General features: G+C 41.7%; 1 protein-coding gene across 5 annotated transcripts in view; it reads left to right on the forward strand.

The window, feature by feature from the left end:
• Positions 1-17,168, forward strand: part of RAB27A (RAB27A, member RAS oncogene family) — a 115,706-nt gene that overhangs the window by 61,021 nt on the left and 37,517 nt on the right. For all 5 annotated transcript variants that reach the window (XM_089668031.1, XM_089668010.1, XM_089668004.1 and 2 more), the window contains one exon: positions 13,299-13,471. In XM_089668031.1, the coding sequence (XP_089524157.1) occupies positions 13,319-13,471 (153 nt within the window). In that variant the 5' untranslated portion in view covers positions 13,299-13,318. The remainder of the gene's footprint in view (positions 1-13,298; positions 13,472-17,168) is intronic.

A 17,168-nucleotide genomic window follows, 5' to 3' on the forward strand; every position in this document is an offset into this window, starting at 1 on the left:
TGCATTCACTAGACTAAACTAAAGTAAAAGGGAAAAAACTTTAAAAAAAACAAAAGGAAGCTCTTGCAGTCACCTCATCTTAAGGGCTGGTGGTTGGCAGCAATACATTCAATTTTGAGTTTATATATACCTTAAAGTATATCTTAAGGCAAAACTTTTTTTTTATGGATAGAGTATGGAAGGACTAGAACCCTAGTTAGGTTTTTATTCTCTATGCTCTATGTGTCTTCTATGGAGATATTAATTCTCTATTTGTTATGGTAAACAATGGGACTGAAAGTGATTGAAAGGCCCAGTTCACACGGGGCTAATAACTCAAGTCCCCCATACAGGACCATCAGCTGCTGTTTCCCAATATGGTGTGGGTGTGCAGGTCTCCGAACTCACTGTGTGCATTCAGGGACCCAAACGTCATATTGGGTCACAGTGGCTATATCGGTGCAGCCGTATAGCCCAATAAAAAACAATGGGACACCGGCACGGGGATGCTTGCAACATCTGTGCATCCCCATGCCAGTAAAAGATGGCCCTTCACGGGGCTCAAGCTAATCGTGCCCTGTAAACAGAGCCAACATGTACAATTTGAGTTGCCAACAGAACATGACAAGGGGAGAAATCTCTTAATGGGGACATTTGAACCCATGGCATCCTCTCTGAGAGGAGATTTACCTCTCTATGGTGTGATTTGCTCTCATTTCCTGTTGTGCCTACAGGAAGAGGAGTGAAGGGAAATAAACACATGGCAAGAAAAAAAAACTGACAAGGGTTTTATCCATTCCCTACTCTATCCAAACTGAAAAAAGAAAACATTTTGACATAATATATAAATAAAGTGATATTAAAGGTATATATTTTTAAAAAAATAACGAACATGTTATACTTACCTGCTCTGTGCAATGGTTTTGCACAGAGTAGCCCCGATCCTCCTTCTCTTGAGTTCCCTGCCGGTGCTCATGGCCCTTCCCTCCTGCTGAGTTCCCCCAGAGCAAGAAGCTTGCTATGGGGCACCCAAGCAGGCTTGCTCCCAAGCCGCTGCTCTGCGTGTCCATTTGCACACAGAGCCGCGGCTCGGCCCTGCCCCCTCTCTCTCCTCATTACCTCACTGGCTGTGATCAGCCAATGAGAAGGGAGAGTCTCAGGAGAACTGAGGGTCTTGTGAACAAAGCTGGATCGTGATGGGGCTTAGGTAAGTATTGGGGGGGCTGCTGCACACAAAAGGTTGTATTTTTTTTTTTTTTTTTTTTTTAAGGGTAAGTTTTTATTGGACTTTTACAAACATTACAGCAGTCAAAGTAGTAAGAAAGCAAAACATGCTAAACATGGTGGCACACAGAGACTCAGCTTGGAAGAGTACAAATAAAACGGATGTCATTTTCCATACAAAATGGCACCAATAAGTTATGAGAGACCAAGAAGGGACCCAAGGCAAGTCATAACAAAATAATGGAATAGAGGACAGAGAATGAAATATGCACAAAATATCTTGTAGCCAATAGCAGTACCCAGTCATGGTGTGAGGACACACAGCATCATTCTGGAGTAACCATATATTTGGAATCTAGCCAGGGAGACCAGACTTTAGTACATTTCTTAGGGCAACCCCACGCTTCATAGGTTAGTTTATACATAGGAATAGCTTGATTACTTGATTAACCAAAGTAATCCAAGAAGATGGGGGGGGGGGGGGGGTTGGAGACTTCCAATGTAAAAGTGTCACTTGATGTGTCACATGAACAAACAATAAGCGTAAAAGTATTTTCTTCCCTGTAGGAAGAGTATCCTCCTCTACATATCCCAGTAAACCGTATAAAGGATTGCAAATATTAGGGATTTGAAGGGTCGTGCATGTAAAGTCACTAATCTCAAACCAATTGGCTCGAATAGAAGGGCACTCCAAAACCATGTGGTAAAATGAGCCTACGTTCCCAGTACATTTAGTGCAATCTGGAGATGGAAGCCAGCTCATCCAAAAAGAGAATATAGAGGGTATGGTAGGATCAATGGAGAAACTTTCTTTGCATTACCCTTTCTTGAGCAGAGATATTAATAGGAGATTGCAGGGGTAAGAACTCTTGCCACACCACCTCCGTGAGTTCAGGCACGTCCCATCACCACCCAACATAGTCCGATCAAGACGTTTGGTGTTTGTGTGTATCAAGGAAGCATAATCATTAGAAATAAGTTTAGAATTGTCTGGTGGAGAAAACATCTGCTCCAGCCTGGAAATGTGGAATGACACATTAGCAAGCCCAAAATGAGCAGCCGCTGTATGATGAATCTGCAGATATAAAAAATATCTGGTACAAGGTATTTGATAGTTGCGTTGAAAGTCCTCAAATGATTTTAAAGACGAGAAGGGGTTTTTTGTTTTCATACATACAGTAGAATGCATGAACGTAAAAAACATTGAACCTTTACAACCACTTTAAGTCTGAAGTTATTTTTAAGATAGTCTTTTTGGGATACAGCACCAGGTACATAATTGACATCAAATACAGGGTATTCTACATCCTGCTAGCTGCTGGTTACTATAAAAATCTATTATTCAATGATGCCAGATACTCCATCTCCCTCACAGTGGGGAACTTCCAGTGAGCCTGTCATTCATCCACCTCTTCTCCAATCACAGAACACTTTGCATTCTGTGAAAATCAGGAGCTTTGTGAATAGACAATTGAGTGGAAGGGGAGGGAGAGAATTGCGATTCTTCACTGGTAAAACCGAGCCAGTTAACCCATGCAACGCTGGAGGTTGGGATGGTTTTTACAGTAGGCAGCAAGATGTAGGATATACTTCCTAAGAAGAACTGTATGGTATGTACCTGGCACTGTATCCCCAAAAACATTTTAATACTAAAGGTGGCCTTCGGTGTCTTTTTTTTTTTTTCCTTTTGATCAGCCAGCAGTCTGATGGAAACCTAAAACTGATTCCTCCATCTACTCAAAAGAGGTAGATAGAGGAATCCATCCTGCTGAGACATTGAATTCTGACAGCGGGACTCCTTTCTCAGAATACATTAATCAGTGGCTGCAACCAGTTGATCAAAATAAGTTTTGCCAACATTTCTGTTTAATAGAAGTTGATCTAACAATTGACTTCTGACAAACAGTGATGAGCAGACATGGATCAAGCAGGGACCGATCGAATTTTGATCCATCTGTGGCTAGCTTTAATGTCTGCTTTAAGCAACCCCTGGGCGGTAAGGTTGAACTATTTATAACAATTCAAGGCTTGACATTTTAGTACAAATGCCCATAGGTTATTGGCTCCACAGTATATGGAATGCCTGCTATTAAAGAATAAGTGCAAAGTAGAGTAACCCATCACCAGCATTTTGTTTTTGTTTTTTCACAGTTTTTAACTGTTATAAAGCTAACCATTTGCGTTACATTAATACTGTTGTGTATTCACCCAGGTTATACCACATCATGATGACTATACGTCAAAAAGTGTTCTTAAAATGACTGGATTGGATGACTGTGAATCACAATAGCTAAAACTAGTAATGTAACACCTTAAATCATTCTACAGAGGCTTCATGTATAGGAAAGCCCATTAACAGTTTCCTATAGAGGTCTGCAGTCAGAGCACAGGCGTGGTTTATTGCTGTGATATCTTCACACTTATAGGTCAAACCAGTTAGTTATGAGTACTTAAGAGGAAAACTAGTCATCAGCAAGGAAAGAAAACATTGCAAGGCCGACGCTTAGTAATGTGTAAAATGCTGCTCAGCATGGCTGAGACTAAGGCCTTCTCATGAATATTGGAGGGTGGGGAGCCCACTGGTATTTGTGTAAGGTGGTGACAGCTTGTTATACTCTCACTCATAACAGAAGTTTGTCCCAGTGGCAACTTTGGGTCAGCATACATATATATGAAAAGAGAGCTAGTTATATATGTGTGTGTGTTTTTTCCAAATTGTATCTGCTTTATTTTACATTATAGCGATGGCAGCAGATCTAGTATAATGACATCTCCTTTTGTAAATAAAAAACATTAGGTGTAAAGCCTTGTACACACGATGAGAATATTGGACAAATGATCGTCTGGTTTTTTTTTGCATGCTAGTCTTATGTCAAAAATGACGTGAGACAGAATACAATTTCCCACGATGATGTAATATATAATATTGTATTGTAACATATTCTTTCATTTCCGAGCATACACAGTCTTAGTCAGTAAATTTTTTATGGGCAAATACTGTACTGATTAAATGAAAATTGTACATTCTTTTATCGTATGAGAAAAAGTTTCATGCTTGTCTCTTTGGATAATTTCTCATGAACTGTCATGATCAGCTCTCAAAAGCTGTGTACAAACAATCAGATTATCGGACAAACGCTCCAAAAGCCGTATTTTTCAGCTAATTTTCTCATGGTGTGTACTAAGCATTAGGGGCCCTAGCGCTCTAAAGTCTCTAATGACGACCTGTGAACTTTAGACTTAAGGAGGGGGTTGCAGCATGTTGGAATCTATCCTAAACTGAAATTTTTTCTTGTTGAACTTTTAAAGATTAAGTTCACCTTTTGGTAAAAAAAAATAAAAATAAATTCATGTTTTTTTGCAGGTAAAAGTACATGCATTTATTATCTTTTATACACCGCAGCCTGCAAAGCATTGCATCTGCTATCAGTGGATTGCTATCGCAATGTCAGGCTCCTGCAGACACTGCCTGCAGCTCTCTACCTTTACCTCTCTATGGATAGACCGCTACTAAGCTGCAGGAAGTGTCAATGGGACTACAAGGGCCGCTGGTCAGTGTGTTTGTAGTCCATTGAGAACTAAATGGTGGAAGATGGGATTTGTAGTTTATTCATTTGCAGATCTCTTGGAATGAATGACATGGCTGTGCGGGCGTTCCTATCTGTACACCCGCAAGAAGGACCATGCCAATTTTAAACGTAACAGCGGCTGCTGGGAGAACAGCCCCTGGATGCTGTCACAGCAGAAGGGAGTGTGGGGGCAGGTGATTTCCAAAATGTTATATGTTACACCGTTCCTACAGGTGTAACATATTGGTAAGGGTGAACCTGTCCTTTAAAGCCCATCTCCAGGATAGTTGCCATCCCACCCAGAACTGATCACTGGATGTGAAAAAATATATATCTAAAAGCCCTTTTCATTCACATCAACTTGTGTTCACGTGACGCTTTAGCCCCAAGTCTTCTATTCTTCTGTTTACATCATGCATGGGTCCTCCTTCAGAAACACTCATTACTACCCATTGGATGTCCTGTTGCAGGGTCCTCTTAGGATCCAGAAGGGGGCTGACGTCAGCAGAGGGGTGTTGAGGAGCATTCTTGGGCACCATTAGGGTGAATTAGCAGTCCCCTACACCCGGAAGTAGTGGTGGTGGGGGACCTGGACAGGGGACTTAGGCAAATATAGCTGACTTCACAAGGTAAGGAAACAAAAGGCCTTGCAGAATGGGTTAGAGGTGGCTGGGGAGGAGACAAAATTATCCCAGAATGTAACTTTGAAGAGGAACGTCACCCTTTTCTTATAAATTACAACAAAGGAACCTTTAGAAATGTTTAGTAAAGGCAATCTACAAACTAATATATACAGTATAAACTGTTGCAGGCTTTTTATTCTGTGCATACCGTATTTTTCTTTTTCTCCCTATTCTTCTCATGGTGGCCATATACACTAAGAGCAGATCATTCCATCTCTCTTTGTGTCCTGGAACTCTGGTTCTGCCTCCTGGAGCACGTGATAGTGCACATTATCTGAGCGGGAAGGTACTGGTGATGAAGCCCACCAGAGCTGCGGAGCCCAGGGTTACATCACCAGTGCCTCACTCAACCAGGAAGTGAAAAACTGTAATTGCAGGTAAAAATAAAAAAAAATGTTGAATGTTTTTCAGTGAAAGGTATGAGGCCTGCTTTATAATTTTGTGTATTTTTGATGCACCAAATTGTTATGCATGCCACTATTACCAAGGCACTGAAGGATTCTGTGATTGTACTTCAGCATACTCAGAGGCCAATTTCCTAGCCATGACCATTTTATCTTATTACTATGGTTAATTTGCTGTAGATAGTAATTTGTTTGATGTTTATAACTTACCTGTGGCTTAAGTAAGCAGCATCCAGTAATTTAAGGGGGAGCAGCCTGTGCTGTGCTATTATCTTCAAAGGTTTTTGAAAGACTTTCTAAGTCCCACTTTGAAGAATCCTTTGGACTGCCTCCCTAGGTGTGTAACTTGTTTTTTTACTTCAGGTTAACCATTAACAATCGGAGCCAGATGAATATATTCATGCCTACCATGTATGTTCATAGTCTGTGGAGAAGTTCTAAAAATACTCACATTAACATTACACTTTAAAAGGGGTTTTGTCCACCGATGCGATTATTGAAGCCATTCAGACATAGTGTGTTTTTTCTGTTTTTTTGGGTTTTGTTTTGCAGCTGAAGCATTTTAAGTCCTTATTGCTGCTCTGAAAGGTGGTCAGCAGTGAATCACTTTTTAAAGATGTTTGACAGGTGATGAGGAGATTAAAACTTGCCTCCTCACTGCTTGTTTGAACTTTATAAATACTTTATCACCTTTGTGCAACTGTGTGAATTGCACACTGTTGTAGGGTGGCTCCATTCCTTTAAATCTGGGGTCTCCAAACTTCTCAGTATGAGGGCCACCTAGTGGATTTTACAAATCTTCATGGGAAAATTTTAAAAGTCCCTCCTTACATCCAACCTATTAGTTTCCCCTCCTTACATTATATCTAGGCGTGCCCATCAGAGACCCCCCCTCCTTTTCTTTGAAGATTGCCTATCAGAGTCCCTCTTTATATCCAAGTAAGCCTATTGGAGTCCCCCTTTACATTCAGGAGTGCACATAAGGTTCCCCCCTTACATCCAGGAATGCCCATAAGGTTCCTCTCCTTACATGCAGGAGTGCCCATCAGTCTCACCCCCCCTCTCCTTTCCCCTTTACATCCAGGAATGCCAATCAGAATCTACCCTTACATCCAGGAATGCCAATTAGAGTCTCCCCTTTACACACAGGAGTAACCATTGCAGGGACTGGGGGAGGGTCATGGCTGGCTGACAGTGGATGTGTAAGTCTTTATATTATGATATATAAGGGTCCCCCCTTACACCCAAGAGTACCCATAAGGATCCCCCCCCCTTACATCCAGAAGTGCCCATAAGGGTCCCTTACATCCAGGAGTGCCCATAATAGCCCCCCCCCTTACATCGAGTGCCCACAAGGGTCCCCCCTTACATCCAGAAGTGCCCATAAGGTTCCCCTACTTACATTCAGGAGTGCCCATCATAGTCACCCCCTCCCCCTTCTCCCTTTCATCCAGGAGTGCCCATTAGAGTCCTCCCTTACCTCCAAAATGCCTATCAGAGTCTCCCCTTTTACATCCAGGAGTAACCATTGTGGGGAATGGGGGAGGGTCATTGCTGGCTGACAGTGGGTGTGTAAGTTTTCATATTATGATACACAGACCAGCCAGTAGGAGCCAGATAATATCTTTTTAGAGGGCTGGGTGTGTCCCAGGGGCCATAGTTTGTAGACCCCTGTCTTAAATGAATTGTGTTTGGTGCTGGGAATATTTTTCCCACAACCGCAAAGCAGAGGCCAATGTCCTTTTTGCGCTTTGACACTGTGCTTTCCTAATGCATGGCAGTAAGGGCTGCTGGTGTAGCGTTCGATCGGCTCATTTTCAATATTGTACTTGCCTTTTACAGCTCAGTATTGCCCATGCGCTTGACGGACATTGCCAGAGCATAGAAAAGCCATGCGATTTGTACTGCACGTGTTCTAGCCAGGCACCGAACCAGTGCACATACGCTGGTGGATATGGTGCCAACGGCTACTACTGCTGAGCACAGGGTGTGTTTCATCTGGAAATTTGGAAAGGATGGACTAATGTTAGAAGAAAAAATTTAAGGTGGCCAGATGTTCTATATTGTACAATTTCCATTGCATTTACGTCATGACAATTGTGTAGCATTAGGCCTTACCTAAACAGCTGCTACTTAGTCCTGCCATGATATGTAAATGTAGTGAAGGGAATAAAGCATTTTCTCTGACAACCACTCTAGATAGATAAAGTGATTAGACATCTTCCTTAAAGGAAATTTGTACTAAGAGGACTATATAGGGTGCCATTGATGACCTTCTACTTAAAATGCTAAAGTGCCTTGCTGTGTCTGGATTCACTACTCTGTGCCTTGAATAAGTATACATAAAGTGAAATCAGGTCTTTTGATAATCTCGTATTCTCTGTTTCAGGTCAGTGACTCAGGAGGTGTTGAAGCCACTAGATCAGCATGACAACAAAGCCTTGTTCACAAATGTGTACTTAGGTGTATGTCTGTGCAATAGCCATGTTTGCCTGAATGGGGGATGACAGGTGTGTTCTGTGCATCCGCATGCAGACAGCCCTATTCATGTCCATTGGGATGCAGCAGCTGCACAGACAGTCTATGCTCCCAATTTGACATCCATGCGATTGCGTATCCCCAAACTCACACTGTTTGCATTTGGGGGCACGCATCCACATGTTTGTCAAGTTGGGAGCAGCAGCTGTGTCCGTGCAGCCGCTGCATTCCAATTGATGAGTGGGACTGTTGGCATTCAGATACATAGAACACCTGTGAATCCCATTTATGCAAAACTGGTCCTTGTGTGGGCGTATGCTTAGGAATGCCTGCGTGAATGAGGCTTTTGGCATTTTTAGTAGGAGAGAAGAGTAATGGTATCATAATATAACTGTATTTTTTTTTATAGATAAAATGTAACAAAATGCAGGGTATTTCTAGTATAAGCAGTTGCAAATCCCTGTAATCTAGCTTGAATATATTTTGCTGTCTCTCCATTTTGATCTGTAGATATTAATTATTGCATAAATCTTACAAATCCCTAACATACTATGGTTGAGAGCTCCTACTTTTTATTAGGCTTTGTCTAAATGTCAGGGAAGACACAGGGAAAGCTATAAAACTGCCTGTGGAAAGAAAATAAGCAGGCTGTACACGTATGTATTTTTTGTTCGATCTGCGGGCTGAACCAAAGAAATCTAACAGATACCTCCATCCATACAAATAGCGTGAATGGACACTGGCTACTGTATTCTGACAGCTACTAACACCGGGTGTCAGAATATCTGAATAGTTAATTGGCAGCAGGCACCGTTCAGTGGACAATTTTTAGCCCAGCTTCTACGACAAAAGTCAATTTGAGTAATCGACTTTTGAATAGCTGAAAGGGTCACTGTTAGGATTTTGGCCAAACGGTTAAATTTTAGCAGTGCATGGCAAGCTTTTGGAAACCTGAGTAAGAGTATATCTGGTGCAGTTACCTAATATTTGACATGCACACATAAAGAAATCTAATAGTGTCCTTCACCCTTGTTAAACCATGTGGATTGAGAAATCTCCACTGGTGGCTATTGTGTTCAGACCACTGGCCACCCACAGCTGTCCAAATACCTGAACACTGGCTGCATCTGGTAGGATGCCATCACTGTTCAGTTGAAACTTTCCACCAAGCTTCTTTGATGTTTTTCAGTCAAATTTTGCCGAACCAAATATTTAGTGACCAGACCATCTAAGGCTCAATTTTCTGGCCGATTTAGTAGAAATCTGATGGAATTCAAGTTGTGTGTAGCCAACTTTATTCTTTAAAGGAAGCTTGTATTTAGGAAATGGAACAGTACTATTGATGATTCCTAGAAATACTACTTGTCTGGCTAGTCTTCCTGCTGCTTCAGTTCTTTTTGATAAATTGACCTGAAATATGTATGCAAATGTTGGTTTTTGATTCTCTGCTTGTTTCAGGTAGGCCATTTCTTAATGGACATCCAGTATTCTCCCAAGGAGGTCACCAATGGCAGCCTTTGTATTTCTCTCAGTACAGGTTTGCTTCTTGGAGGAAAATGATTCTGAACTCCAGGCAGACATTGAAGGCAAAAAAAATTGCAGCTCTTATACACTAATAAATGTTTTTTTATATGCAGACAGTGTGGGAACCTTAATTATACCTGGTATCAACCTTTTGCATCCCTGCATAGCAGACCTTAGAGAGGGGAAGGCAAAACCAGCAAAAAGTAGCAATATGTTGTACAGCAGTGTAAGAAGCATGCTGATAGAAGGAGGGAACAGAGTAGCAGAGAGATGATCTCATTGGTGTGCTGCTTCTCCTTTCACTGTCCAGTTACAGGGTTGGGAGCGAGAAGGAAACCTGTAGGAAAAATATGAAATTACTATAGAGAAAGCAAGTCCCCTCCCATGCTAGAGAGAACTGTGCTGTAAAGCACAGCTAAGTAAATCTCACTGGTTGGGCAGGTAAAACCGCTTCCCATATGTGTTTTTTTTTCTGTGTATTTAGCAGTTTGCCCAGAGTTGAGCTTGAAAGTATATTTAAAGCCATTGTTTTTATCTTAGAGTGGGAAATGGAGAAACTCTTTTTTCCTTTTTAGTTTTTTTTTTTCCCTTTAGCAGAACTAAAGTTCGCAAAATACTCACCTCCACCTTCCAGCGAAGCAACAATGACTTTCCCTGCCGGCTGCTGTCATTTTCTCCCTGGCTACTTGGAGGAACCTGGTTTTTAGCCTCTTGAATAGCAGGTGGGACATGATGTGATTGCTCGCATGCACATGGGAGTCAGTCATTCTGGCACAGCGGGAGTGTGCTGGGAATGCATGTTGAGCTTCATATGCGCAGCTCAGCATACATACACTGGAGGATTATGAGCGGGTGTGTCTTATTGCAGAACACACATACTATGTCTCTTCTGCAATAAAGCTGTCTGCTCACAATATTTATTTTTTTTGGTTTAGCTTCACTTTAACTTCATCTCCTATAGTCTTTCTGATGCTAACTCAGATTAAAGAATATGTAAATCCAACATTTCATATTCCTGATATGTACCGGCTGTACCATGCACTTGTATGAAAAAGTATCCGGCTCTCTTTTTATTGCTTCTTTTGTGTGAAATCTCTGGTGTTCCTGCCAGTCCCTCTGCTTTTCTATTAAAAACTGACCATACTAGGCATAGCGAGAGCACGACATGGTCATTTTTCTGGCTGTGCTGGGTGCTAATCCGATAATCAGGCTTGTGCTAATACATCCCAGCCTCCCCCCCTTACCTGAACAGATATTCATTTGGAAGATATACTTCAGGGATATTGAATTAAAATTCACGGAGGTCCGGTCATTAATATTTTCATCCAGCAGAGGTCCGAGTCTCGTGTCTGTGCTATGACTCGGTTTCTTCATTTCACAGCTCCTCCCCTTTACACTACAGTTTCCCCTTTACATCACATCCCTCTTCACTTCACAGTCCCCCCTTTATACCACAGCGCCCCCTTTTACATTGCAGAACCCCCTCTTTACCTCACAGCACCCCCCTTTACAATGCAGCCCCTTCTTTACATTACAGTGCCTGCTTTACATCACAGCCCCCTTAACATCCAAATTCCTCCATTTTACATCACAGCGCCTACTTTACCTATATGACCTGTGTCCTCCCTCCACATCACAGCCCGCCCTTCTTACATTACAGACCCCCACCTTTTATATCAGTATCCTCAGCCCCCACCTCACATCAAAGTCCCCCGCTCCTTCACATCAGTGTCCTCTGTCACTCCTTCACATCACAGCCCCCCTCCTTGTATCCCAGTCCCTTCACAGCCCCCCTTCCTTGTATCCCAGTCCCCTTCACAGCCCCCCTTTTTTTGCACCTCAGTTCCCTTTACAGCCTCCCTCTTACTTGCATCTCAGTTCTCTTCACATTCCCCCCTTCCTTGCACCCCAGTACCCTTTACATCCCTCCTTTTTTGTACCCCAGTCTCCTATACAGCCCCCCTTTTTTGTATACTGGTCCCCTTCATGGCCCCCTTCCTTCCTTGCAGCCCAATCTCCTTTATATGAATACCCCCCCCCCCCTTTCATTACCCCCTGCCAATCACAACCCTCCTCTAACCTTTTTGTTCCTAACTTACACAGCAGGTAGAATGCAGAAGGCGTGGCATGCCTGGACAGAGGGTGGGACATGTGGGACATGCTTTTCATGTTAACAGACAGGTGATTGGTTGCTAGGAATGCCTAACAACCAATCACCGGCTTGTTAACTTGAAAAACTGGGTAGCTCCCGCCCTCTGGCTGGACATGCCGTGCCTTCTACTTGCTATAAGGATAATTACTGTAGCAGTGGCTTTAGGGGGGGCAAGGGTCGGTGTGTTTCAGCTGGCAGAGGACATCCAGGACGCTAAGTAGTGAGTAGCGGGCCGTATAGGACTGTCATTCGGTCCGTTTGCGGACCGCGGTCCACTATTTAGTGATGCCTGATATACTTTAATCTTTATTTTTACTGCAGATGATGTAACTGGCCTGCTGCCTCTAAGTCAGAAGTGTTGGCTACCTCCATTGGAGGTTGTACAGACTGATATTTGTGAAAGGTTTCCTTCAAATTGCCTTTACTACACAATCAGTTATTTAATCAAGTTTGAATGTTTTACCAAGTCGGTCTTCAAGCTACTTTTGCAGTCTGGTGATCCCCATGATAATTTTTCCATATAAGCTACTTGAAAACAGGACTGAATAATAACACATGTACTTTCAGAAGAGCCAGCCTTCTCTAACATTCTTAAACATATTCCATAGTCTGGCAGAGTAATATGTCGTAAGTAGTTTTAAATTGATTTGTCAATGTGACTCTTGTCCTAACTGTAATAGTTTCTTACCTGGAGAACTTCATATAAAAGTTACCAACTTCTGATGCTTTAAGAGATCAGAGAACTAACTTTTTTCGTCTTGCAAAGGCAACAAATGGAAAACTGCTTAAAACAAGATTCTCATTCTATTACTAAGTGGCCTGCACAGAAATGTTCCAGCATACTGGCAAATCTATACAGCAGATGCTACAGATTATCTCTTTGGAACAGCCATTCCAACACATTCTCCCATGTTTATACAATTATTGCAGAAGAACTTTATGGCTGTTTGTTGGTGGACAAGCACATAAACGTAAGGACTCTTATCTAGTTGATGGTCCATCTTTGTGGCCGCACTGGCCAGTTTACCTGTGACGATTTCAAGAATAGGCTCAGGCAGATTCCCTGCCTTGTAAGCCCATGTATACACACTCCATGTATACGCATGGCTGAGATGCCTCCGCTGCCTAGTATTTGCTGTCTGCTTTGACAGCTTTCTGGCTGGATGTCTCAGGTGGGTTCTGACTCGTATCCAAACATTCCTGGGCTTATCCCTAATTTTGATGGAGCTGTATTATGTTGAACTGTTCCCAATACCCCATTCACTCTTCTGCCTTTGTTTTTCAGGTCACCAACCAAATTTCACAATGTTTGATGGGGACTATGACTACCTCATCAAATTCTTAGCATTGGGAGACTCTGGCGTTGGAAAAACCAGCTTCCTCTACCAATATACAGATGGAAAGTTCAATTCCAAGTTCATCACAACAGTTGGCATCGACTTCCGGGAAAAAAGAGTGGTAAGTTGTTTTGTTGTTGACAGATGGTAATGAGAGACTATCTAGGGATTCTAGGGCTAAGCAGCAGATACTTTTACGTACAGCATTTCCCCCAAATGCAAGTGGTATTGACAGTTTAATATTTAATTCTTTGGCACACTATCTGTAAATTTTAAATGAAACAGTCATGATCTGCCATTCATTTGTATCATTAAGGCTCCCTTCACACTTATGCGGTTTGTCATGTGACTTAGGACATGACAAGTCACATAAGTTGCAGCCCATTCAGATCTTAGTCACAGTGATTCCGAAAAGGTGTTTGCACTACTTTAATACGACTTAGGGCCAGAGAGTGTAAAGTTAGATAAAAGTAGCACTCCAAAGTAGCGCGATTTCATTGTGCAACGTTGGAGTTGCACAAGTGGGAATGGAACTTTAATACAGCCTTTTTCAAACATTTTAAATAAGGAGGAACCTGAGAAATAACTTTCTAGTCTCAAGAAACCCATGCTAATAATCATTATATCTATAGCTCACCGTATATTAGTGTGATGGTCCGTGGAAAGCATGCTTCTTACACTTGTCAATGAGAAGAACCAATTACAAATATACAAATTGCTAAAAAGGTCATTGGTGTCAGCGGAACCCTAGGGCTAACCTCTGGAGGAACCCTGGGGTTCTACAGAACTCTGGTTGAGAAAGGCTGCATTAATATGTTTAACTCAAATTGGCCTATGTGAACATGCTTATTTTCAGGAGAGTGGGAGCAGCAGTCTGACACCCAGTAATTGTTTTTGTTTTCATAATGCATCAGCAAAATAAAGGGCATTGGTCATCCACAAGATGTGTCAGTTCTGAATCTCATGCCATCTTTTTTCACCAACACCAACATGACTGATCTACAAGAACAGTTAGCCAGGGATGTCTTTGTGCACATAATCACAAGGACGATTATGTTATAAGAGTTTAGAGTACTGGTAATCATAATAATGTGGAACTACTCCCCAGTCCTTTATGAGTATAGCACTAGAACGTTTCTGGGTAAATATGGAGTAACTGAAAGCACACCTCATTTCATTGGAAGAGTAGACAGATACCACATGCAGTCACTGGTTTGGTTTCACAATTCCTTCCTGATGGGAACATTCTTGAGAAGTTGCTTTAAAAAAGCCTGAATTTACTAGGTAAATAATTGTGGCACAGGGTAACCGTTTTCCTGTGCACGACCAGTCATACAGGTTTACTTGATATGGATATTGAATTTGGCAAGTCCTTCATTATTGTATCCTGTAGCTTCCAATACGTGAGTCTTTTATTACTTTGAATGTAGTGAACTGATAAGATGAGGGTAATCCTAATGATGTCTATTGGTGATTGCTGCTAATTTCAGTGGCTTGGTAAATAAGGTTTGTACATAAAGGATAGCAAGTCAGGTTAGCAAATAAGATTATCCAACCTATCTAAAGCTGGTCATACATGGATTGAAATTCGGGCAGTTCAGCATGTACTGACTGAATATCAATCCTTCTATGGCCATTCCCACTTGACAGAAGTTCTGTTCAGTGGGACAGTTAGAAAACTTTTTGCCGATCAGTGTCTGCAGCCGCTGATTGGTGTATTTTAACAGTGGAGGAGTCCCACTGTCTGAATACAGTGGCACAGTGTGTAGGATTCCATCTCCACATGTGAAAATGGAGGAATCAATCCATCTCTTCAGCTCTCTGGATGATTAGAAAAATAAAGCACCTATGGCACTCCTTAGGGTACAATTTGAGCCTAAAGCTCAACTGTGGCCTCTTCCTGATCAACCATCCTTAAACTTGCTTTTTCAGTGGCCCTGGCGGCCCCCTCCCTCCTGAGATTCTTTAGTTGAAAGATCGAGGGAGCCAGGTAGAAAATATCAGCTGAACAGCAGCTGTATCAGATGAGGGTATTAGAACAACCTCTGTCACTGGCTGGCCGAATACAATAGCCCAGCAGGGAAATGCATCCATCCTTCCTGTACAGTGTGGATGGAGGAATCTGTCCCCCCCCCCCCCCTCCACTAGGGTGAAGGAGAATATCCATCAGTGTATGGCCAACCTAAGAATGTTCTTTTTCCTTTCCCTTTTTTCCATTTTATATTCTGTATACAATAGATCATATTTTTTTAAACGGACAATCTTTGAACTCAATACTTTCATTATCTTCCTTTCCTTTGTTTTCCTTTTCATAGCAAAATGTACTGAAAAACTGTCATTCAGCTTGTTGAACCATAGATTTTCTCTACTGAAACAGGAAAATGCACATTTTTGTTGCTGCATAACAGGTGTTCATGGAATGTCATTACTTTGAATCTCACATAGTTATTGGTTGAGTTTGTTTTATTTTTACAAAAAACAATACTTCTATGTGACTGATACATACAATGAATAGTACACTCCCCTGAAATGTAACCTTGAGCTGCAGAATAGGATAATATCTGCTCAGGATTTGTTTTTCATCTAGGCTTTCCTCTGTCTATCCCATTCTCTTCCAAATTCTTTTTTTTTTTTCTTTTTTTTTTACCCACCAACCTGTTGTTTTGGGTTTTTTTTTCTCTTTTTTAATTTTTGTATTTCAATGGTTTTTATTAATTCATAACAATTAACACAGGAGCAACAAATCACGCCCACACAGTGGCTATCAATTGCACATAGAAGAATTATAAAATTGGAGAAATCAGTGCTCTAACAGGGAAAAAGATCTTTTTTTTTTTTTTTAATTTTTAAACCTGACAATAATGCAGGAGAAGAATTTTCAAGAGCATTCAGAAAACCTGATGTATTAGATTCTGCCTATAGTAGATTACTCAGTTGAAGGTAAATTAGGTGACCAGTCTAATTTCTGCTTGTAACGTCTGCTTGAAAGCATTATTAGCTCACAAATTGGTTTTATTTGTTACTTGGAATTGCTCTTTAATGTTAATCTGTATTTTATTGCGAATCTGTTGTAAAAATTCATACCTGGAGATCTGCCAATAACCATGTGGTTGCAGGCCAACGCCTTGTAATTAGCTGCAGGGTTGTCAACTTCTCATATGCACTCCTTTAGTTTTTCACTGGGTTGTGCATGCCTTCTGCAAACCTGATAGGCATCCCATCCATTTAAAGAAGTGTGGATGGAACGCTGCTCCTAATCACAGAAATGTAATGCCTGGTATTATTTTTGTTCAACAAAAAAAAACTGAGGTAGTTCCTGTACGAACTATGTAATGTTAGTACAGTTATCTCCCCTGTGTGCTATTGTGTTCTGAGATGAGGACAGCCCCCCCCCCCTACCAGAACACACCGGTCCACACTTGCAGCCATTGGTAGAGAGCACAGATCGGATTCCGATTTGGCTGCTGGTTTTCCAGTATGCTTGTTTGACAGAAGCCAGTCGTGAGATCGGCTTCTGTCAGACAAGGACATGTACATACAGGCCAAATGTCAGCTGGTTTCTACTGTACCAGCTGATTTCTGCTGATATTTGGCTAATGTGTACGGGGCTTTACACTGGAAGCCTGATGACAATAATACTGGAAGGATCTCCAAAGTTGCTTGGGCAAATGATTTCTTTCTCCTTCATTGAGGGGCACAGGAATTCAGACACTACTGGGCTATAGTGCCACCTACACTGGACACTATCAAAAAACTAAAGCAGGGTAGGAGACTTAAAGGGTTATACCAGGCTGGCCATGTTTTTTCAATTTGCCATT

This window comes from Staurois parvus, unplaced genomic scaffold (genome assembly GCF_062004578.1).
Source record: "Staurois parvus isolate SC_StPar_1 unplaced genomic scaffold, SC_StPar_1.0 ptg000054l, whole genome shotgun sequence".
In the NCBI taxonomy this organism is placed as follows: Eukaryota; Metazoa; Chordata; class Amphibia; order Anura; family Ranidae; genus Staurois; species Staurois parvus.